At 38.2% G+C, this 23123-nt stretch overlaps 1 protein-coding gene across 3 annotated transcripts; it reads left to right on the top strand.

The window, feature by feature from the left end:
* Window positions 1-464: 464 nt before the first annotated feature.
* Window positions 465-20489, top strand: LOC119797309 (CLK4-associating serine/arginine rich protein). Of its 3 annotated transcripts, none has more exons than XM_038306336.1 (21): window positions 465-579; window positions 4757-4896; window positions 5138-5235; window positions 6871-6972; window positions 7343-7422; window positions 7566-7650; window positions 7814-7950; window positions 8642-8738; window positions 11238-11316; window positions 11405-11478; window positions 11555-11596; window positions 11679-11867; window positions 12210-12518; window positions 12614-12799; window positions 13351-13390; window positions 16901-16961; window positions 17055-17113; window positions 17193-17239; window positions 17321-17406; window positions 17544-17568; window positions 19882-20489. In XM_038306336.1, exons 2-21 carry the CDS (start codon window positions 4798-4800, stop codon window positions 19934-19936), a joined length of 1950 nt encoding a protein of 649 aa, XP_038162264.1. In that variant the 5' UTR covers window positions 465-579; window positions 4757-4797; the 3' UTR covers window positions 19937-20489. The 3 variants fall into 3 exon arrangements, 2 of the variants coding, with proteins under 2 accessions (XP_038162264.1, XP_038162265.1); XM_038306337.1 differs by having other exon boundaries at window positions 19885-20489; XR_005282574.1 differs by lacking the exons at window positions 17544-17568; window positions 19882-20489 and having other exon boundaries at window positions 13351-13394.
* Window positions 20490-23123: the final 2634 nt, after the last annotated feature.

The following is a 23123-nucleotide window of genomic DNA, read 5'->3' on the forward strand; positions in this document are numbered from 1 at the left end:
TTGTTCGGCTTTAAATGTCTATATGCTTTTGATTTGGTAATGAAAAAAATTTGATGAACAGTGTGATAAGACTGATGAGGAAATGCATTCACACATTTCAATGTTGCAATGTTGTATGAAGGACAGTACAGCTGGACAAGTTTAAGACAAGATAGGCTAAATTTTAAATAGCAAGATAAAATATGGAGTGAGCTGATTTCTATGAACCATTAATAAAGGTTTGTGATTGGATGAAGAGTGAAGAAATACACAATGCCCAAAATATGTCTTTACATGTAGGCTACTTTGATGACATCATAATTCATATGTGTCCAAGTTGTACACACGCAGCCAAGGAAGTGATTTTAACATCTGAGTTCATGATTTGGTGGTGCGACACAATACATTGTTATGAATAGTTTGTGTAATGTTTTAGACAAAGGTCGGTGTTTTTCATGTTTTCAGAGTCCGGAAAAATCTGGCTAATCAGCGCCCCCTAGAGGCTGAGCTCGGTGAAGGCGGAATACTAAGAAGGAGGCGTGTGGCGACATTCACCCGCGGAGATTAACCCCCGTTCGTTTTGGTGGACACTATAAACAGGTATAGCTTGTGGATGCAAACTTCTATTAGGTTAGCTCTGAGGGTTTTATGTGATGTCTTTTGTGTGTCGTTGAGCTGTGCGACAGACGCCGTTCCAGTCGTTTTTGCAGAGCTAATGTAGCTCTGATGCTAACAGTGAGCAGGCCTGAGTTAGGTGCGCAGTCAGACAGGCCCGTTTCTTAATGACTAATTGAACCTTACACCACGAGAGTCACTGCTGCTCAGAAACATGTCATGTTATCATTATGTACAACTGAATAAACCTTAGTATTCGGGATTAGCTCTGTTAGCACGTGCCAGTTACCGTTGAGCTGTGATTAGCCATGTTAGAAAGATATCTAACACATGAACGACAGAGCTCTGCTCCGATGAGATATGAAGTGAAACTTTTTGGTTCAAATATTAGTCGTTTTATGCTTTATTAAATAATTCCAGCACGTAACCTGAGCCCACCATCCCAACAGTGAAACAAGGTGGTGGCACCATGATGCTGGTGGTATGCTGTTCTTCAGCGTTGACAGGAAAGCGGGAGTTGGGCCATAGTTGTTGTCTTAAAGATCTGAGGCTGGCTTTATTATGGAGGCAACACACAGACCACATTATGGTGAACATGAAACCATTGAAGCACAGGTTAAAGTAGAAATGAGCTAAAAATTGAGTTACAGAAAAGCTAAAGTAATAGTTTGTGGACCTAAGGAGGGGAGGTTGAAAGTAATTGCAGCACTACAGATAATAAAGCAAACATCTGAATTTATGTCTATGTACTACAAGTGTATTTTGTGCCCAGTGTATCAATTAGATTTCAATATGGTGACATAAAACTTGTTTTACTCGATTAGGCCTGCAATTTGGGCTTAAGTGAGGTTAGGGTTCTTAGTTTAATACCTGAACCTTCACAGGCACATAAAAAAAGTTACAAAGCTGGCCTTTTGTCACTTGGATAATCATTCACAGGATTAATGGACAGATGTTTCAGAAGGACTCATTATTCTTTAATAGAATTGATTGGTGCAACAGTATGTTCACAGGTCTGCCTGCTGAAGCTGACTCAGAATGATGCTGCCTGAATCCACACTTAAACTAAGAAAGTAGAGCTCATCACCCTACTTCTAAAGTCATAGCACTGGCTCCCCTGTATCTTTAGAGAGTAGGCTTTAAAATACTTTCATTAGTCTGGAAATTCCTGAATAGCTTGGTTCCAAACTACATCACAGTCTTGTTTTTACCGTATCAGCTGTAAAGGGAAGCTAAGTGAATAATCTGAACACAACCACTCAGATCTCTCTAGTCTTCTGGCTCAAATCTACTCTGTATAACCAGATCCATACATGGAGAATCAGCTTTTAGTTCTTATGCTCCGCTGATCTGGAATTAACTCCTACAAATCTTTAAAATACTTATAATGTTTTTAAATCAAATTATGTTTAAATTGTTCGCTGAAACATACTAGTATTGATTGTCTTCCACTTATTTGGGACCGGGGCAGCAGTCTCAGCAGAGACTCCCAGACTCTCCTCTCCACAGACACCTCCTCCACCTCCAAGCCTGAGGTGATAGTCTCTCCATCATGTCCGAGGGAGGTGCCCGGAGGACATTCGATAAAGATATCCGAGCCACCCTCAGTGGATTCCTCTCCATGTGGAGGAGAAGCGGCTCTACTCTGAGCCTCTCTGTGATGACAAGCTCCTCCCCTTATATCTATGAGTGTACCCAGCCACACTGTGGAGAAAGTTCATTTCAGCCGCTTGTATCTGGGATCTCGTTCTTTCGGTCTTGATCCTGATTTTTTGACCATAAGTGAGGGAAGGAACATAGACCTACTGGTAAAGCGAGAGCTTTTTCTTTTTGCTCAGCTCTCTCTTTACCACAAATACCGGTACAGTGTCTGCCGTACCAATCCGTCTTATCAATCTCCCTCTCCATTCTCCCCTCACTTGTTAACAGCACCCCAAGATACTTTAACTCCTCCTCTAAAGGCAGGAACACTCCTCCAATCTAATGGGGACAAGCAACATTTTTCTAGTTGGTTTACTGAAATATTTACCCTTGAGTTTTAGTCCAGCTATTCTTGACTTGCCTTTATAATGCTACTACCATCTGCTTTTCTCTGTTTTCTTTTCTTTAGCTCTGTTTACATAAAGCACTTTGAATTGTCTGGCTACTGAACCATGCCTTTGCATGGTGGGGAGGAGTTTCCCTGTCCAGCAGGACAGTGACCCTGAACATACAATCAGAATAACAGCTGAACAGTTTAGTTTAAACCTCAGTGATATGTTAGTGGGACCTGGTCAAAGTCCAGTGGTAAATCCAGCTGAGATTAGTTCACTCATGCCCACCGTGGGTAGATTAACAAAGAGTAAGATGACCCAACCAGAACCCTAACTTGTTTTGTAAATGGAAAATTGTATTGTATCCAGACTATTACTGTTTTACTCCTTGTAAAAGTTAAATATCTTCTAAAAAAAACACAAACACATGGTTTCTCTGTTTTATTTTCTGAGCAGAATATACATTTACATTATATACTTTTGGAAGGTCTGTTTTTCTTCTATCTGAAATGTAGCTATGATTGTGAGCAGCAGAGCTAAGTTACTGTTATTAATTCACCTTTTCCAGTTTCCAACCAGTGTAAACTGAAGCTTTGATTGAAATTGTACCTGTTTATTGTTGTACTGCTGAAATGCTAAATGAAAATATCCTCCATGCCAGTGTCATACAGTTTAATCCGTTACTGACCCTTCTTTGGTCTCAGTCATGGGATTGAATGATTCATTCTTCAGTATTTTGTATCCCATTATTTATCCCAGTTTCTGGAGTTAAATGTATATTTACACCCTTATTGCAGTGGTCATTAGTTTATTTATTGTGGATCTGTTACCTTTTAACAGATTATTTTTAATTGTGTAAATCCAAAAAGAAGTAATGAATGAAAACACTTAACTTATGAAACAATGTTCCTCAAATACGTTTTGAAAAATAGATAAAATCCTGTTGTTTTTCCTTCTCTTATTTAGCTAAACCCTAATCTCTGCATCCAGTTTACTGATATGAATGGTCTCAATTTTAATTTGTCATTCCACAGTCTGATAGAAACATGAATTAGACTTTGGGAGCAGGACTGCATGATTTTTGCAAAAAAAAAAAAAAGAAAAGAAAATCTTCTTAAACCCCAACAAACAAAAACATAATCTATAGATAACCATGTTTGCAGAAAGATCTAATTAAAACAAGAATATGAACAGTTTTATCAACTGATCAGAATAATTTTTTTGATTAAGAAAATAGTTTGCTGAGTTAAAATTTAGCTCTTGTTGAATATAAAGTTCAGAGTTCAGCTAACAATTCCATCTATTACACAGTTTGTCTGGTACTTAAACAAATACAAATTACAGAACAGTTTTGGTTGTGATAACACCTGAGAAGGAGAACAGTTCCCTTTCTTAAAACAAAGGTATTACCAGACTATAGACAAAGCCTTTCTCTTTGGCCTCAGGGTTTTATTGTTTTGTTAGTCCTTTTCCAGAGTTCATGTTTGTAGAACCTTACCGCTGTATGCACTGATTCAATATTGATATCAGACATTGGTCTGATAGAAGCCAAAATATTTATTTCAGAAATATATTGGTCTGCATCTCATATCTCTGATAAACAAGCTGATAGACACTCCGCTTCTGCTTAAAGTTAATGTAACACATTGGTTAATAATACATGGATCTGTTGTTTTATTACCTTCTTTTTTTAACTCATGGGCTCTGATTTAGAGTAATATCACCGTTCCTAACGTTCCACAAAACAGAATAAGTAATGAAAGTATGTATGGTTGCACTGATTTCATATTAGATGAATATATCAGAAATTAAAGTACTGTTTCAGGACATCAGTATGTACAAGTGCTTACAGCTAGCTTGCAGCTTGAATCAGTGCATAAGCTGCAACTCTTCCCCTTTTGTGTGGTTGCAGATCCACTTAGAGCATAAGACGAAACGATGAGTTGTACTCTTGTTAAATGCAACAAGAGCAAAAATGTTGTGTCAATTTTAGCTTTAATTGTCCAGCTCTATTTAGAGCAAGTAGAAGGCCTAGATTAATGATTTGGGACACTAATACACAGGTAAATCTCTACTCATGTTACTTTTGTCTTTTCTCCTGTCCGTTTTGTTTCCCTTCCCCATTGCAGCAGCCGTGCCCCGCCGCGCCCCCACCCCCAGCGGCGCCGTCATGTGGCAGGAGGCCCGCAAACACGAGCGCAAGCTCCGTGGCATGATGGTAGACTACAAGCGCCGAGGAGAGCGCCGCCGCGAGTACTACGAGAAGATAGTGAGGAATTTGGTTGTTCTGCTGATCATTGCAAACGTGATTCATTTAACAGTGCAAATGTTTTTGGGCTAGTCTAGCAATGAACAATGTTAAACAGTAAAATACAAAAAACAACCTAGGAGACAAGTTTGCACTAACCTTAAAAGTCGACACACTCTGTATTAAAGAGGGTTTTTTCGGTTCATTCAAATTTATTAAGGCAGTTTGTTTTGTTCACCTAGCTCTCCTCTTGTTTTTATAGAAAAAAGATCCTGCCCAATTTCTACAAGTTCATGGCCGATCCTACAAGATCCACCTGGACCCGGCTGTGGCGCTCGCTGCAGAAAGTCCTGCAAACATGTAAGAGAAACTTGCACACAAATGACTGAGAAGCAGATGACTGGAATCAGATTACTTTAAGCTTGATTGGATCTGACCACTAATTGGCTGTTTGAAAACAACAACAATCCAATCTTTCCCCCCTCAGTGAATGTACTATACTGGAGAACTCAGACTTTATACTTATAAAAACACTCGTAAACTTGTAAAATTTTTATGAGTAAAAGTGTCAGCAGCTTTTATTGTCAGGGTTTTATAAAAGGAAATCAGGTTCGGCAGAAAAGCTGTTAACAAAAAAACAAAACAAAAACAATTTTCATCAGAGTTGGCTGCAGTTCCTTCAGTGTTAGAGAGTTAACCAGAGTTGCAATAAATACAGGAAGAGCTGAACATAACGCAAAGCCTTGACCTTATTTTGAGCTTTGTACTTTTTTTTTTCAATGTCCAATAGTTATTAAAACATCCTAATTTACAAATGTCTGCGGCGTTTGGAATAACCACAGAGACAATAGTGTAGGTGCAGTAATAAAAAAAGGTGCTCCTTGCTGATATAATGTGTTAGAAACAGTTGAAATGATTAGCCTGTAAACTGTTTCTTTAAAATAAAAGCAGTCAAACTGAAAGTTTTCGGTGGAGGTTAAAGTCGTAGTGAAATGGCCGTTCCAACTGCTGCAGTTCGGAATTCTCCCAAGTGGTGAACAACTTTACACGAGTGAATAAAGTGAATTTGATTTGCCGTTTATCAGTTGTTGTGGCGGAAGGTTTGCAAGCACGTTTGGTCGTGGCCGGTTTCTCGGAAGCATCGTTGCTAACCAGTTAGCAACTTAGTGCTAGTAGTTTCCCAATGGGAAATTACATTAGAGTCTCCTTCGTCTCCTTTTAATGGAGCGCTCGGAGTATTAAGTTAAAATTTCTCTTTTCTGTTGTTCAATAAAAGTAAGTTTGAAGATCATTTGAGGTGAGGACATTCAACTTTTAAGTGTCATTATATGGCCCATTTATCGATTTAATGTTTAATAAAAAAAAAAAAAAATGTTCCAAAGTTGAGAGGACTTTGGCAACCAGCCTAGCTCTGAGGGTAACGGCAGCCAGGTCTTATCCTAGCCCGTCTGCAGCAGCCCTCTCTTGGCATAAGCCATGTGTAGGACCGCTGGATATGATGGCAATACCTTTGTTTTATTTGGCAAAGTGTTCATTTGATTTATTTTTATCTGACTGTGTTAATTATAATTCCCCCACTAAATGAAAAAGGTCAGAATTTATTATTATCTAGGGACTGTTAATAACAGGAGGTAGAAAGCAGCTCCAGACTAGCTGAGCGTGTGGTGACGTCATCAGTACGTTTCTGTTCCAATTGACCCAGATTTATGCTACATCCTCCCCTTCTCCCCAAGTCCACAGTTTTCTGTGTTCTTCTCAAGAACATACCTGGCTAAGGTCATGAGTCCATGCTCGCGGTCTTGTGAATTGAGTAACGGCCAACAATTCGCTCTCCAACTATACACCTTTAACGGTCACCACTACTCTGCGAAGATTCTTTATTCAACCGTTAAATATGTTAAATACATTAAATATAATCACATTTAAATATGATTTCCCTCCGACTTTAACTGGTTTCTTCTTTGTTTCTCTGGTTATTTTTGTTTGTTTTTAAAGGATGCCGTGGCAAGGAGATGCCAGCAATATGATTGACAGATTTGATGTAAGGGCCCATCTGGACTACATCCCGACTTACACCCCCCCTCTGCTCACTACATCGTAAGTTTAAAAAAAAAAATTTCTCACTACATTTAATGACAAGGTCTTTTTTTTTTTTATTATGATTTGATGTTAGATCATCATCTTCTGCCTTATGGCTTATTACACACTCACACAATTTAAGCATGTATATCCTGTGAGACAAGTTGATCCACTTTATAGAATAATTAAATTATTTTATGCATCTTATTTTGGTGTTTAATGTTTCTTAATATAATTTAATACTACAGATGAACATCTATTAGAATTTATGTTGGTTATCTTTTAAATCTTGTGTAGAGTAGTTGTTTTAGAGCTAATTTTTGTCATATATTTGAAAGCTACATCTGCTCTTGCTTTAATATATATTTTGCCTAACATCCCTTCCCAGAACCCCAGAGCATGAGATGGAGGAGAGGAAGTGCAATTATGAGCGCTATAGAGGTCTCGTACAGAATGATTTTGCTAACAGTAAGTGTTTACTTAAAGTAGTTTTACAGTTGTTGTTTTACACTTATGCAGAGCTCTGTGCCTGTAGAGCTGCTTAACCAGCTCTCAGTGGGTATATTTTGAAGTTGCGATCTGTTCATGAACTCCCTGCTGTCCTGTTATAGTCTCCGAGGAGCAGTGTTTATATCAGATCTACCTGGACGAGCTCTACGGTGGCCTGGCCAAACCAAACGAGGATGAGAAAAAGAAGTATGTTTTTCTGTTATGGGTTTGAATTTTTCAGTTATGATTTAATGTTTGTTTCCTTTTGTTTGATACATAGACTTTTTTTTCATCCACATTGATGGTGTATTTTGTTCCTGCAGAATATAAGTGGTTTATAAACTCACAAGTTCTTCCTCTGATTGTGCAGACTTGCTGAGAAAAAGGTCGCCATTGGTTACACGTATGAAGACAGCACTGTGGCAGAGCCTCATTCCCAGTCGGACAAAGAAGAGGACAATTCAGAAAACAGTGAATCTGAAGAGGATGAGGGCATTCCTGACATTGGTGAGGGAGTCTTGAGGGGTATGAGGACAGTTTAATATGTCTGATTTTAAATAAATGTAGTTTATCAAAGCCGCCCTCTATAGCCACAGTTGAAACTTTTTTTTTATCCATAGTTGATTTTATGGAGCACTGTAAGTACAAGACAGTCACCTCTACTTTCAGTAATCTTCTAATCAAATTTATAGGCCATTTTTATGACTAGTCCTTAACGTTGCACATTAACACTTTAATGTGTAGCAAGCAAAGTATTCATTACAGTTTAATATTTTTATTTTTTTTTCAATAAAAATAATTATATGAAGGATGTTTTTTTATTATTTCTGAGTGCGAGGAAATAAGTAGTAACATTTTTAAATGAGTAGTAAAGCAGTAAACAAATCCATTTGTCAACTTTTCGTCTATCTTGTTAACCAACTAGTTCCTTGTTGGTTAATGTCTATGTGATAGTCATTTTAAAAATCAGGTCATTGAAAATAATAGAAAATCCTGTAAATAGCTGTTTACATCTTAGTATGTACTCATTGTGTATATAAAATTTCTCCATCTCTTCCAATTCAAACGTTTTCGTGATCAAATAATGCCATTACCACTAAATGTCTCTGGGTACTTTACTTGCTGTGGATAAGAGTTTTGGTATTAGGTTTGTCTCAGTTTTTCTAACTTTGCCCTGGTGTGTTTTACATATGTGTAGATGTGGAGGTTGATGTTGATGAGCTGACTCCTGAACAGCTGTTGGATCTAAACAAAATGGCGACTCCATATGGAATGGCTGAAGGTGACTTTGTCAGGTAAAATGCAATATGCAACTTACATTTGTTTTCAATAGAATATGTCTTCAACTGACTGGACAAACTTTGTTTTAGTTTGGGATTTAAAAAATAATTGACTTGCACTTAATTGTCAATTAATATCAGATTTTATTCAATCTGATTAATTGAAAAGTTAAATTTACAGGGAATTTCTTTTTGGTGTAATGTTACCACCATCCACTAGAGGCTGCTGTTTATCCTTATGTGGACCTTCACTGGTTTTTACAAAATAAATAATACCAGCAGTACTAGAGCAGCAACATGAACCAATTAAGAGACCAGAGCAGGATTATTTACACTGTTTAATGGGGACAATGATGCTGAATTAACTTTATGTGGTTTTGGTTATAAATATCAACACCCCATAAACTCCTTATCCCCTAAATAGTGCCCATTTAGCCATGCTGCCTGGTGAAGCTGCATAACTTCTCTGTTTTGTAGCAAACTAACATGTTAGAGTGACAAATCCTGTCTTTAAATTGTAGCATCTCTTTAACATTTAACATCTCTATTTTACACATTTTAATTATTTTTTATATTAAGTAACAATGTTGGTTCCTATTTTGTTTTATAAGTATGTTTAGCTTAACAATGTGTAAAAAAAAATATTTTCTTTGGTTTATACAGTCAGTATTTAACACAGCTGGTAGAGATATGATGTTCTTCTCTTTTTAACTCAACATAATGTACTAAAAATATATTTAGTTCTTCGTGTTATGGAAAGATGCTCTTAATACAGGAGAAAACTCAAGTTTATAAGGAAATTGCTGCTTGTTAATAAATCATCAGTTGATTAAGATCAATCAAATTTGAAATAATTCAATAATTGATCATTTGAATCCCTAGTTTTGGTCTTTGCTTTTATTTCTTTGCTACTGGAGTTTCCCTCTTCATAAATGCAGTGAATTGCTGTAAAAGTTGGATCTCTTAACCCCTTTGCTCCCAACTTTCAAAGCTTGTGCACAAACGTATTGCACCCGAATGCCATAGGCCTGTAAACTAATAATATAAATCCCATCTGCTTGTGATGGATCTCAATTGAAAGCTAAGAAAGACACTAGCTAAGTTGTGTAAAACTCTTAAAATGTACACAACATGAGCTATATAACTTCAAACATATCCAAAATGACAATTTTTAAATATTCTTTATGTCTGTAGCTCTGTAGTCCTAAGCGTTGTGCAAATGGCCTTTCTTGTATGCAGAAGGTCCATTCTGCCAATTATCCAAATTAGGACCAAAACTGGTTCCAAACTTGATTATTTGGATTTCATGAGTAATTTGACCATAAAAAAAAAAACACTTTTCTAAATGCAGATTTACACATATTTCCATTCAAGCACTTTCTTATATAGTATTTTAAAGAAATGAAAGCATTATCTGTGCTTTTGTCCTGTTCTCTCACTCTTAAGCACATCAATAATATTTTTAGCCCGCCCCTACACTTCCAGTACTTCATTCAAAAGCTTATCACATTGGCTAACAAAATATGTCAATCAAAGATTGACTGGTCACCAATTTGAATGAAGACCAGAGTGATGCATGCGTGTGGGGACAGCTTTTCACATATCATCTGACATATTCTGGATACTGAGAAAGGAAATTATACTGGATTTTAGGAACAAACAGATTGGTGAATAATAGGCATGTAAATCACACCCATCATGGCGATTCGAACCAGTATCGACTTCCTGACCCAATGATTCGATTAATTTCGATACTCAAGAATACACCACGAACTTCCACACAAATGACTTGAACCCGCAAGGGGTGTGCAAGTCACCTTTTTCCTCCACCGTGTCTGTCTTGCCTACTGGTTATGCAGGTGTGTGTGCAAGAACGATGGTAGTCGTAGCGAGGTAGGAGGACAAAATTGGTGTGCACCACCGAAGCACAGGAGTCAGAAATTACGTACAGGAGCAAATGGATAAAAATAGACCGGAGGAAGAAAAAAAAAGAATCGATACTCTTGCAGACGTGTTGATGCATCGCATCGTCAGCTGTTGGATCGATACAAACGATTATTATTTACACCCCTAGTGAATAAACTCACGTAACTCAGATAATCTAAAATAGCAGACATAACGTCCATAGAAACAGGAAAAATTAGCTTTTATCAACTTTATTTTTACTTCTTAATGGGAAAAATTAGCTTTGGTCTGTTATTGTGATTTTATGGGGAAACAACTGGATATAACTTTTCTGTGGAGTGTTCCAGACAAAACAACATTACGCCAGGATAGAGCATGTTTTGGAATGCCTGAAGACAATTTGATGACATTACCAATTATTGGTGTTCGTAAAGTATTGTTGGCTTATAATTGAGTTGGTAATCACTTTTTAATTAACTATTGGTGCCAACATGTCTCTTTATTTCTAAGTAAAAACATATTTGAAATATCTCAACAGTTTGTTTTTTCTGAATGTTTTAAAGTAACTTTTATTCCTTGTAATGCTGAAATAACTTTGATTTTTGTCAGGATGTTGAAAAAAGACAAAGAGGAGGTGGAGGCTATTAAACACGCCAAAGCCTTGGAGGCAGAGAAAGCCATGTACTCTGTAAGCTAAATCAATATTTTTTCTAAATTTGAAGTAATAGTTTCCAGGGAAAAGAAGAGGTCAGACTAACGTGCTTGTTTTACTTCAGGGCCGCCGCTCTCGCAGACAGAGGAGAGAGTTTAGAGAGAAGAGGCTAAAAGGGAGACAGATCAGTCCACCGAGGTAAGCTAGCTGGTTTTTAAATTTGCTCCATGCTGATGAAAGCGCGGGTTAAAGACACGCTACCTTTGTGTTTCAGCTATGCCAGAAGAGACAGCCCAACATACGACCCTTACAAACGGTGAGATATTCCACTGATTTTAACACTTCAAACTTGATCAGTTTGCTGTACTCTTAATTTTTTTCGTTTCCATCTCCTCCAGGCCAGAGTCGGAGTCCAGCTCTGAATCTCGGTCGCGCTCTCGTACTCCCGGTCCGGAGAAGATCACGTTCATCACCAGCTTTGGAGGCAGCGACGAAGAAGCTGCACCAGCCACACAAACGGCCGCCCCTCTCTCTGGCCACGCCCCCTCCAGCTTGCAGCACTCTGCAGGTCATAGCAGGGGCTCCCGGTCGGTAACTTTCCCTCTTCTTGGCTTTTCTTTGGTTATTTTCTCTCACACAGTCCTTATGTACTTTGCCATGACCACAGACGTTGATGCAAAGAGAATGATGGTGGATTGTTGTGATCGGTGAGGTGAACCAGTTTTCAGACAAACTATTCAGGGAGAAAATGTTTCATTTAGTCAGTAAACACATGCATGTTCCCATATATCTAAGTAGGTGGGCCAGAGCATTTCTTCTGTTTGATTTTTTGATTTAATGTGATTATCAATGAAGATAGCAGCATTATAACCAGAGGCTAAGTCCGCAGCTGGTGTTGTTACTCAAACTTTGTTTCTGTATTTGTTCAGGAGACGAAGGTCCTCCTCCAGCAGCTCCTCTTCCTACTCCTCTCGCTCCTCGTCCCGGTCCTCCTCTCGGTCCTCCTCCCGTTCACGCAGAGGTCGGCGAGGACACGCCAGGAGAGATAGCCGCCGCTCACGGAGTCATTCGCGATCCAGACGACGCTCCAGATCTCGCTCCAGAGGGAGAGGAGGATCCTGGAGGAGACGCGACCGGACAAGATCTCGGTCCAATGACAGGGACAGAGGCAGAGATAGAGACAGGGACAAAGGGAGAGATAGGGACAGGAGACGATATTCAGCACGCAGACGGACAAGGTCTGAATAATCACAGAAACATGACTTTTAATTCATAGCAAAAAAGCAAGTTTCTAACATCCCCTCCATTTTCATATATTTTTTTTAATCTTCAGGTCTCGCTCCAGTTCACGGCAGGGTGGCGGTTTAAGGCATGGAACTTGGAACAGTCGAGGACACCGGCGGAGAGACAGCAGCAGCCGCAGTCCCTCTCCTTCTTCAAACCGCACAACCCACAGTCCCTCCCCTACCCACCGAGGGTCCCAGCCTGCTGCCAACTGCATCTCTGAAAAACTGAGAAAGTAAGAAGACCTTAGGGGCTTTAAGGCTGGGAGGCATCAATCTATACCAGGTGACGGGGAGACTTCTTCCCACAGAACCTGAAAAAGTACAGCAGCTAACATGAGTCGTGATTATTATGTGAGGAGAGGGTCTTTAAGCATCAAATTTAATGATTTGTCCGAGATTGTTAAGTGATTTTATATCTGAATTTTGAATGGGCCATTCTGTCTCATAAAATCCCCCAAAGATAATACACCTGTTTGTTAACCGTTTAACTGCTTTTTCAAACTCTGTATTTCATGAAGACGGCAGCATAATATCATTGCAAGATGCTACTGTGGATTATCATCAATACTTTTACTTTCTTTATATAATCTGACTTGATGTTTTAAGATTATCCACGTTTGAAGAGAAACAGACTGATTTATGCTCTGAGTGTTCTGCTATCCTGAGGGCTGTTCTTTTTTAAAAGGAATTGATTATTTAAAGACAACAGGTTTTTACCACATTTAAAGCCAGCCTAAAATGCTTCTTTTTGTCTTAAACCTGTTTTATTTCTGCCTCTCCTCAGGCCTGACACTCCGGGCGGTAAAGAGACGGGAGCTGCCAAAGTCAGTAAGAATTTGACCTAGTTTGGTTTTTGCTAAAGTCTACGCCTCCCTCATCCCTGACAGGCTGACATGGTTGTCCACCACACTGCAAAATACAAGCTGTTGCTTAAAATGTGTTGCTTTTTTATATTTCCACCCCTTAAAGTGGAGGCTGAAACATCTTCTCTTTGAGGCCTATTTGTGGTCAGGATGTCTCCCCTTTGTAGAGAATGTATGTATGCTATACAAACAGGTGTGCGTGACAAAGTGAGACGTCCTTTTTATATGTTTGTAGTAAGAAACTGTGCAGAACACCGTGTGTTAGTGACCCTGAGAGAAAGAGAGAATTCTTTATCATTGGATGAAAAAAGTTGATGCTTCTTGTGATTCTTCAATACATGTGTGTGTGGGGAGGTTACAAACGGCACAACTGATTTGACTTGCAAAACAAATATTAGTTTTTATAAAACATTATTTTGGACGTTTGAAGATGAGATCAGAAACTGAACTGATGATTTGCATATCCTCTGATGCTACACTGCAGTATATTGGCTGTTATATAGCTGCAAAAATTTTCACCTGTTGCTGACCCAGTGTCTCTACTCTTCCACGTAAAGAAGGAACAGTTTGTATCGCCGTCAAACAGAGAAACAAGTTATGGTGTTTCTCTGTGCAGAGCGTGCCTGCAGTGTTGTGACCTGCAGTTTTTCTTGCCTGGCCAGGTCTGAACAGCCCAGTGCTGGGTGTGTCGTGAAGGAAAAACGCCACCGGCTCTTTATGAACCTTTGTAAACTCGCCGGACCTGAACTTGCTCATGTTTCTCTGACCCCGTCTCCTTCTTCAGTCGTCGTCCTCTCCCTTTTATCTCTCTGACAGTATTGTGTGTGTAAATACTGAACATTGTGTCCTGGTTCATCTGAGTGGATCCTAGCTTCTGCTGATTTGTCCTACACCTGCGGCACACTGCAGCAACAGTTTCTCTGTCCAAACACACAGCCTTGTTCAGATTGTGTTGACTCCACAAATGGATCACTAATTATTTTATCCTTTGCTTTTTAATCTCCACCAGCTGGTGCCCATTTAGATAATGGTATAAATCATCTATTTCAGCTAGAGATGCACCGATGTTTCTGGCCGATTTTGTCGGTGGCGATGTTGATTACAGCCGAGCCGAGTTCTTCTTGGACAGAAAAAACACAACAGCATTCAAAATGTTAATTAGTAGCTGTCTGCCATCATTAACTATCTTTATGACGAGCAAAATGTGAGTTAGCAGCTGCTGTACAAAAACAGGCTCTGCTAAGATTTTAAAGGAAAAGGATTCATCAGTTCACACTAGGGGTGTAAATAATAATCGTTTTGTATCGATGCATCGATCCGAAAGCCGACGATCCGATGCATCGACACGTCCGCAAGATAATCGATTAATGTTTTTTTTTTTCCTCCGGTCTATTTTTATCCATTTGCTCCTGGGCGTAATCCTCCCGTGCTGCAATGCCGCTAAACCTATTTTGCCCTCCTACCGCGCTTCCTGGTTATACTCTTACAGCAGTTTGTTGCAGCAAGCTTCACAAAGACATTTTTAAATTATGCTCAGTATTGAAGCGTGGTCTGGGCTACACGCTGTGGGTCTAGATACGGCCGAGGCGATGAGGAAGTGGGGGCGAGTTTAGTCCGACGACGAAGGGACATGAGGGCAAAAAGAGCGGAGATTCAGCTGGAAAAAGCGTCTCAGCGTTCTCGCGCACCTCGCGCTTCTAGCGGGTCAAACTTCACGAGTTTTTTTCCGCAATTTCGGTCATAAAAACAAAACAAGCCGGCCTCCTGTCTGGTGCACTGTTTGCAGTCAGCTACAATCTGGGAGAGGAGCAGCGGAGCGTCTCTCAAGGGGGCGGTGACGCAACACTCTGAAGCCTTCTTCTTCTTCTTCTTTTTTTTAATGGCGGTTGGCAAACAACTTATAGGTGCATTACCGCCACCTTCCAGAATGGAGTATGGACCAGACAAACTATTATATTCTCCCTAAAATACCCTTTCTTCTTAGAAAATTAAAAATACTACCAAAAACTACATCCCCAGATGACCTTTGAAACAATTCCCTTATATCTAGTTTATTTTTATTCCTGTCTAACTCTCTACACAACATCTCTCTTTCCTGAATATATTTATTACATTCTAAAAAAATATGTTGGACAGTTTCTCTGGAGCCGAGGTATTGCTTTGAACTCATTACACTGATATTGTGCAGTATTTTTGCAGTATTTTTTGATGCAACTTTTCTACTTCTGTTATTTGCTGTTGTTTCTAAAGAAAATGCATAATGATATTACAGCTTTCATTGATTTATTTCAAACTTGAAACTTTGTTTAGCCTGTAAGGTGTAAAAAAAAAAAAAATAATAATAATAAAAAAAAAATTAACCGATTAATCGATTAATCGAATCGAATCGTGGTGTATTCTTAAGTATCGAAAATAATCGAATCGTTGGGTCAGGAAATCGATACTGAATCGAATCGCCATGATGGATGTGATTTACACCCCTAGTTCACACTTTAAACATGGCATATTTAGAGAGAATACATTTAAAAAAAAACTGTTGCTTTATTGTTGGAATCTGGGTTTGAACTTTCATACGCAACAAAAAATCCTGTCCAGAATCCAATATTGCCCATAAAGAAAGCTGCAGGAATGATGTACATTATAACTGGTGCCTAAATAAACCAGTTTCACAGGACACCACAGCATTGTGACCAAGTTTCTTTAGGGATTCAGTGCATCAAACCGAGAAAAACACCCTAACAGGTAACTTGTTTCCACATTTAAAATAAACTGAAATCATGTAAAAGGCTAAACAGTTATGATAAATAGATTATTAAAATAATCATCAAATATTCATTCATTGGAGTACACTGATTCTAAAACATCTCATCGGTTGAAAGTAAGACCCTCTGCCCAATAATTGAGTTTAAACTATGTGATACAATAAATACAATTGGCATTTAAGATGAACAACCTTTGCATGTAAATCTGTTTTATCCAGATGTTTCCAAATCCCACGATCTAGCTTCACTTGGTTTATATTCTGTATAGATATTACTTCTAAACACCTTTTACAGTCCTATTTTTAATCCATTGATTGCAAAAAAGCATACAAAGATTAACCGGATCACAGAATAAGTACTTGTGGCTCCATTCAGCCGTGACTTTGTTTCTTGATCCCATCTCTGGGAAAAAAAGAACATTCAAAACCGGTTTATTTTTCTGATCTGAAAAAGGCTAACTTAAAATCCTCATCCTTCAGTATCACAGTCCACTCCAAAGAGTGTTGTTGTTTGCTAAACTCGATAGACCTCGAGTGTTTTCTTTTTCTTTTTGTTGGACCTTTTGGCCATCTTTTAGAGCCGATCAGCCTGATTCTGATCACCAGCCTGTTTCTCGGTGCATCTCTAATCTCAGGCGTAAATTCATGAAAACTAAGCTTTTTCCTTCACACTGTGAAAGTTTGTGCTAAAACATTTGTGTCACTTGCAGCCAAAACTGACCCCCCAGGAGAGACTGAAGCTACGAATGCAGAAGGCTCTCAACAAGCAGTGTGAGTACCACAGCAATTCCAGATCAAAGCATTCAAGCCTCTTAAATGTAAACGCTTTTGTTTTACTACATTCAACTACCATCTTATCTGCAGCCAAGGCGGATAAAAAAGCTGCTCAAGTGAAGATCCAGCAGCAGGAACACAAGCGGCAGGTGTGTTTTCAGATTAATGCAGAAAGCAGAAGCTCTCTTATCCTTCATTTCCACTCATTGCTTTTTGTTTACTTTACAGGAGCGAGAAGGAGAGCTACGAGCCATGGCACGCAAGATCCGTATGAAGTAAGGCTGTGTGTGTGTGTCAAGGTGGACTCTGTGGTATTTGTGTGTTGCAACTGCCTGACCTGGAAGCTTTGCGTTCAGGGAGCGGGAGCGACGTGAGAAAGAGCGGGACGAATGGGAAAGACAGTACGGACGACAGAGCCATTCTCCTTCTCCCTCCAAACATGGTTAGACTGTTTACCATCTTTTCCTCCTACTTAGAAGTTTAATCTTTGTCTGATTATCTGCTGTCAGATTTTACTAGCTTTAAAATGTTAAGGCATGCACTTTTTTTTATTGTGGCTCTGTTTCCTCTGTCCCCCAGGCCGGGAATACAGCTCATACAAAAGGTATGTAAAAGGCCCCAGGGATCTTTACAGTTCCAGTGAAGATGAATAAATTCATTTTTGTTTTGTAATGTCCATACACAAACATACACCTGGTCACAAAGCCTGTGGGTCTTTTATCTAAGATAGATGCTTTCAGAGGAGGAAAGTGTGAAAACGGTTGTAAAGTTATGAACATCATGAACATTATCATGGATGCTTTGTTTGGAGCACGCTTTTAATCTTTCACTAGATTTTTCTTTCTTCTCTAAAGAGCCGTAAATCATGCTCTGCTTTTTATAGATGAAGCCAGAGATTTAAAGTGGAGGCAAACTAAAAGCCTTTCCTTTCCTTACTGCAATAGTTAGTTTTTTTATTTTTTATTATTATCTAACATTAAAATAGTTTCAAATTATTCTGTTTGGCTACTAATATAGCCCTGATTACCTTTGCTCTGCTTTGGTAAAATAATTATAATAAACCTAGTAAGAAGTGCTCACTGATTACCGCACCATCATTTATGTCACACATTATGAAGTGCAATCTCTTCCAAATGCTGATGCTGTTTAACTGAACCATAACTTAAAAGGAGGGCGTTTTACATCAGTGATGCGTCTTTCAGTCTATGAGGTCATGGGCAGAAAGCACCGAAAGCTGTAATAAATCGTTCCAATTGTTAGGCGCTCTTTGATTTTATTTTATTTTTTCTGCTAAAATGATTCTGATGCTCAGAAATAGGAATCAAATACGGAAAAGTTAAAGATTCACGAACAGCTGTTTGGGTGTAATATTTGGTAGTTTAGTGTGATGCATTCTTACCTTCCATAGTTGTAACATGTTTGAGTTGGAAACCACTTTTAAAACCTGATATGATGTATAATTAGTGGAGCATCTGTTCTGCAAGGATACAGGAAGAAAGGTCAGAAAAATGTGGGTCAGTTGATACCGTTCCTTTCTTAGCATTAATACTGCAATAAAAAATATGTTTTCTAAAGGAGCAAAGATTGAGCTAATGATCAGCTTCCAAAGGATCAGTGGAGGTCAGCTTTTCTCTGATGTAGAAAACATAACATTATATAGACTGATGAGAGCCGATTTATCCTGTTGGCTCCAAGAGCCACAGAAAGTTTGTCAGACCTCCTGCAAACACTTAAAGTTAAAGCCACAAGACAGGCGGGGATGTTTCTGGTACTTTGGTGTCAATTGTTCTCTTTTACCCAAGTCTTCAAAACACTAAAAGAACACTTGTGCCTTTTGAAAATGAAGCAGTTTCCTTGAAACAATACAGACAGCAAACAGCCTCCAACAGTAAGCATTCTGCTTCTAAAACAAACTGAAGAAATGCAGAGGAACTGGGGTCCAGTCAGCCTGGACTGGGTTACCGGTAATCTGCCCACTCTATGCAGCACAGATGTGAAGCCTAGAAATAGTTGTTATACAAATTAATATTAGCTCCATTAATCACAGGAAAACTAAACCTAACCTTCAGTTTCTACAATAAATCTTTGCATTTGAGGAGAGAAATACTCAATCCTTAATGTTCTTTATCCACAGTTTATGAATAGTTAAAACAAAGTAGGTGTTTCATTAATGTTTTAATTTTGTGTAGATGTTCAGTGTTTACACAGATGAAAGTAAAATTTGTTCCAAGTAAAATTAGATTTACAGCAAATTTACATTGCATGCAGCTCCACTGCACAGAGCTGCAAACTCTGTAACCAATAAGCAGCCGTTATAATCAATCAGCATGCACACGGCAGTCCATCACACCAAGTGGATACATAATTGATTTGTATGTTTATGGAACATTAAATCCATCAATATAACAATTCTTTGCATGCAATTTTAGAATATACTGAAAAAGGTTTAGATGTCAAAAATGAAAACTTTTCAAAGTTGTAACCATTGAACAACTAAATGCTAAATATCCAATGACTTGAATACATTTAAAGAGGGAAAAAAAACAAATCTATATCTGCAGCTTCACCAGATTTAACATTTTATTTTCCATCGTCTGAAACATTTGGCACGTTTTTGAGTTACTCTAAAGTTCTTTGAATTGACAAGTCAGTTGTTTATAACAATATGTTTCTAAGATAATTAGTTTCATTATTATGAAGGACTGTGGGAAAATTAGTTTGTCATAACTGTAAAATGCTTAGTATTAAATATTCTGATCTATAATCAAACTCAGTGGTTATATACTTTATGATTTTAAGGTGTATTAAGCTTCTTAGTGCCTAATAAACCTGCAATTGAAGAGCTATATGGGTTTTGAACATATTTAAAGTGTTTATCTTATGTTGCTGGCCTTTCACTAATTTGGTTTTCTCTCAGAAGGTCGCGGTCTGACTCGCGCTCACGCTCTCGGAGTCCACCTTACAGATATTGAACTGGACAGATGGAGGATGAGGAGCCTCTTACAGAACAAGAACTTTCTGTCAACACAAGCGACTCAACCAGAATTGTATCATCATGCACTGCTCACATGAGATGACTTTAGCCAAAATGATTTAATCTGCTCTTTAGTTTCTGCTTCGGTTTGGAACGACTGGAGAACATTTTTGGGTTCTTCACATCTGCATGTTACCTCTTTGTCCTCTTATCTTCCTGGTCCTTTCTTTGGGAGAAACATTATCCAAAGTTTGAGACACAAAGCAATACTAGAGGTTTTAAAAGGTATCCACTTAATGTTGGAATCTTCTCCCCCCATATCTGTTTCTGTCAGAGTAAAAGTGGAAACTAAAGATTAAGTTTAAATGGGCTTTAACGTGTCATTTCCAGAAATATCAAATTAAAACCATTTCACAAAAGCAGACCAGGTTTTTGCATTGAATTACTCTTTTTGTACTCTGTCTTCAGCTGGCTAATAACACCAAACAACTTTTTTTTTCTCTGTACTATTTGAATGTTAAATAGAACAAATAAAACTCACTTTGAAATTATTTAGATCTCATTTGTTTTATTATATTTGCAGGTAAAGTAAGTATATTTTTGCCTTTATTTCTTTAGATCATCCATATTTATATTTTATCAGGCATTGTAAAGGTCTATCATTGTTTTATGTGGGCTTGTGCTTCTCTTTTTTTGCCCTTTTAGCATATTTGAAACTAAGGGAAATGATCGAGTACAGAACCAAAAGGGGTTGACAGAAGTGGGCAGATGAAATAAAAATAAAACTGAACACGACATCTTCAGTTTATCTACTATAAGTTATAAAAATAATCCACTAAATACTGAGCTAGAGTTGACAGAAGGGGTTTCTTTATACTTACTTGTATTTCCCAAGTCTGAATTGTCAAACCAATGAAATATTTATATTTTTCAGATTTGGTTTCGTCATGTCAGAGTTGTATTTATCAACTCCAGGGATTCCACCTTCCCTCATTCCTGATCAGTTTTCTTCAGAAACCACATCACTAAAAATAGCTGCTATGAATAAATCTTATTTAAAGGTACATGTGAACAAAAAAATTGGCGTAGTTTTACCACCTTTTGATTTTGATAACGAGGTAATGAAAACTACATTTAAAAAAAAAATATGTACTCAAGTTCTGTATTTCAAAGGAAAGTTTAGTGGAAGAATAAATGTAAAGGTTAGCAGCCTTGAGAGGATTGTGAAGCAAAGCCCATTTGACAGCTTGGAGATTTACAAGGTGCAAACTGTCTGCAGTCGGGGGTTCTTAAACTCCATTCCTAGAGGGCCAGTGTCCTGGAACCTCTTTAATGTGTTCAAGGTCCAACCCAACTGAGTTACCACCTCGTTCACTCAAGCTCTACCAGATCCTGCTAATTATTTGATTCGGGCGTGTTGACAGACTGACACATCAAAAGACAGCCGCCCTCGAGGGCTGTAGCCTTAGCACCTGTGCTCTACAGCAACAACCCACAGATGCATTCAAGACATGGGCCAAAACTGTCACATTCCGCATGCTTAGTCACTCCTAAACTTCAGACGTCAGTATTCTTATCCAGGCTGAGTTCCAGATGAGACACCAGGATTGTCTGATGGTTCAAAGTCCAAATTCCAGAATAAACTTATTTCATTTTTAAAATTAAGGTTTGAAAGGAGAGTGGAGAGGTACACTAAAATTTCTTGGGGTCCAGTGTCGGTGATCTGCAGAGTATGTCATCTGCTGGTATTGGTACATTGTTCTTCAAGTCCAAAGTCAGATCAACCACCTACCTGTTTTAATGACTTGCTGTCACTGTACTTGGTTGACCAGCAAACTGGCCTAACCTTAACAAGTGCCAACGAAGCATGACACAAAGCAGAACCAACTACACAAGATTAGATTTGTATTAAAGCAACCTACATGAGTCCATCAGCAAAACTACAGCTGATCAACTGCATTCCCTGCTGCACTGATACTGTTATATATGCAGAGAGAGCATCAAGTATTTATCTTTTAAATCTTGACTATTATTAGATTAGATTCAACTTAATTGTCATTACACATGTACTTGTATAAGGCAACAAAATGCAGTCTAGGTCTAACCAGAAGTGCAATAGCAGCAAGTGCAGGATAAATAATGGTTCCATAAATACAGGACATGGGTTTCTACTGAATGAGTATAGAGATGAATACCATTATAGATATTGAATATAATATATAGATCACTAGTGTTATGAACTAAATTTATAGCTGGATATGTACCGACTATAATATACAGGTGGAAATTACTATAAAAAGGGTTTTTACAGTTATGTACAATAGCATATATACAGATAGGTTTTACTATAAAATGAATAAAGTTTGGACAGAAGCTATCTAAATTAAAGTGCAGTGGAAGGTAATTGCATGTTATTGCAAATGTATATGTAAACAATTGGTACTGTGAATCAACAGTCGGCAGTGCATATATTATGTTATTCTTATACATTTTTCTAAGGTCCATATTTGTGTGAAAATTTTTTCTATAATCTCTTTGCTGCTGTAATCACCAGAACTTCCCCAATGTTGAACAATGAAGGGATTTTCTATTCCATTCTATTCTATTTTGGTTTTATGCATCATAATTTCCTAAGAAAATTTATTCTGGGTTTTGAATAACTTTAAGCCATAATCATAAAAAATTGCCAAAATTACATTTTTTTTATTATATCCCTCTGTATGAAGAAAATATACTTTAAAAAAAAGCTTTTAGATGCAGAAGTTTTTAGTAGCGTTATTTACATTCACCGGTAGGTGGCGACAAAAACTAATTGCACCTCTGCTGTTTTTCCTTTGACCGCTCCGTAAGAAGAAAACAACAACAAAAAACTAGGCCACGTATTTCTGCATTTTAATGGGTGAATATTTGCTACATCTGGTCAAGAAGAAAAGCAGAAGTGAATTTTAAGCTGGTTCCGGTTTGGTTGTTGGAGACACCTGTAGAAAGTTAGTTCCTCTGAGCTGTTGAGGAGGAACCAGATGATGACCATCATCATTCTCACAATCAGCTTAAAAAAATCAGCCAAATCTCAGAAAACACCACAAAGATTACCCTGAACGTTAGAAAAAGAAGATATAATCTGCTAGTCAAAGGTGTAAAGGGTGAGAGTTTTAGAAGATGAGGGCGGGGTCAGGCTCGGTCGG

This window comes from Cyprinodon tularosa, unplaced genomic scaffold (genome assembly GCF_016077235.1).
Source record: "Cyprinodon tularosa strain WSP-4 unplaced genomic scaffold, ASM1607723v1 ctg58, whole genome shotgun sequence".
In the NCBI taxonomy this organism is placed as follows: Eukaryota; Metazoa; Chordata; class Actinopteri; order Cyprinodontiformes; family Cyprinodontidae; genus Cyprinodon; species Cyprinodon tularosa.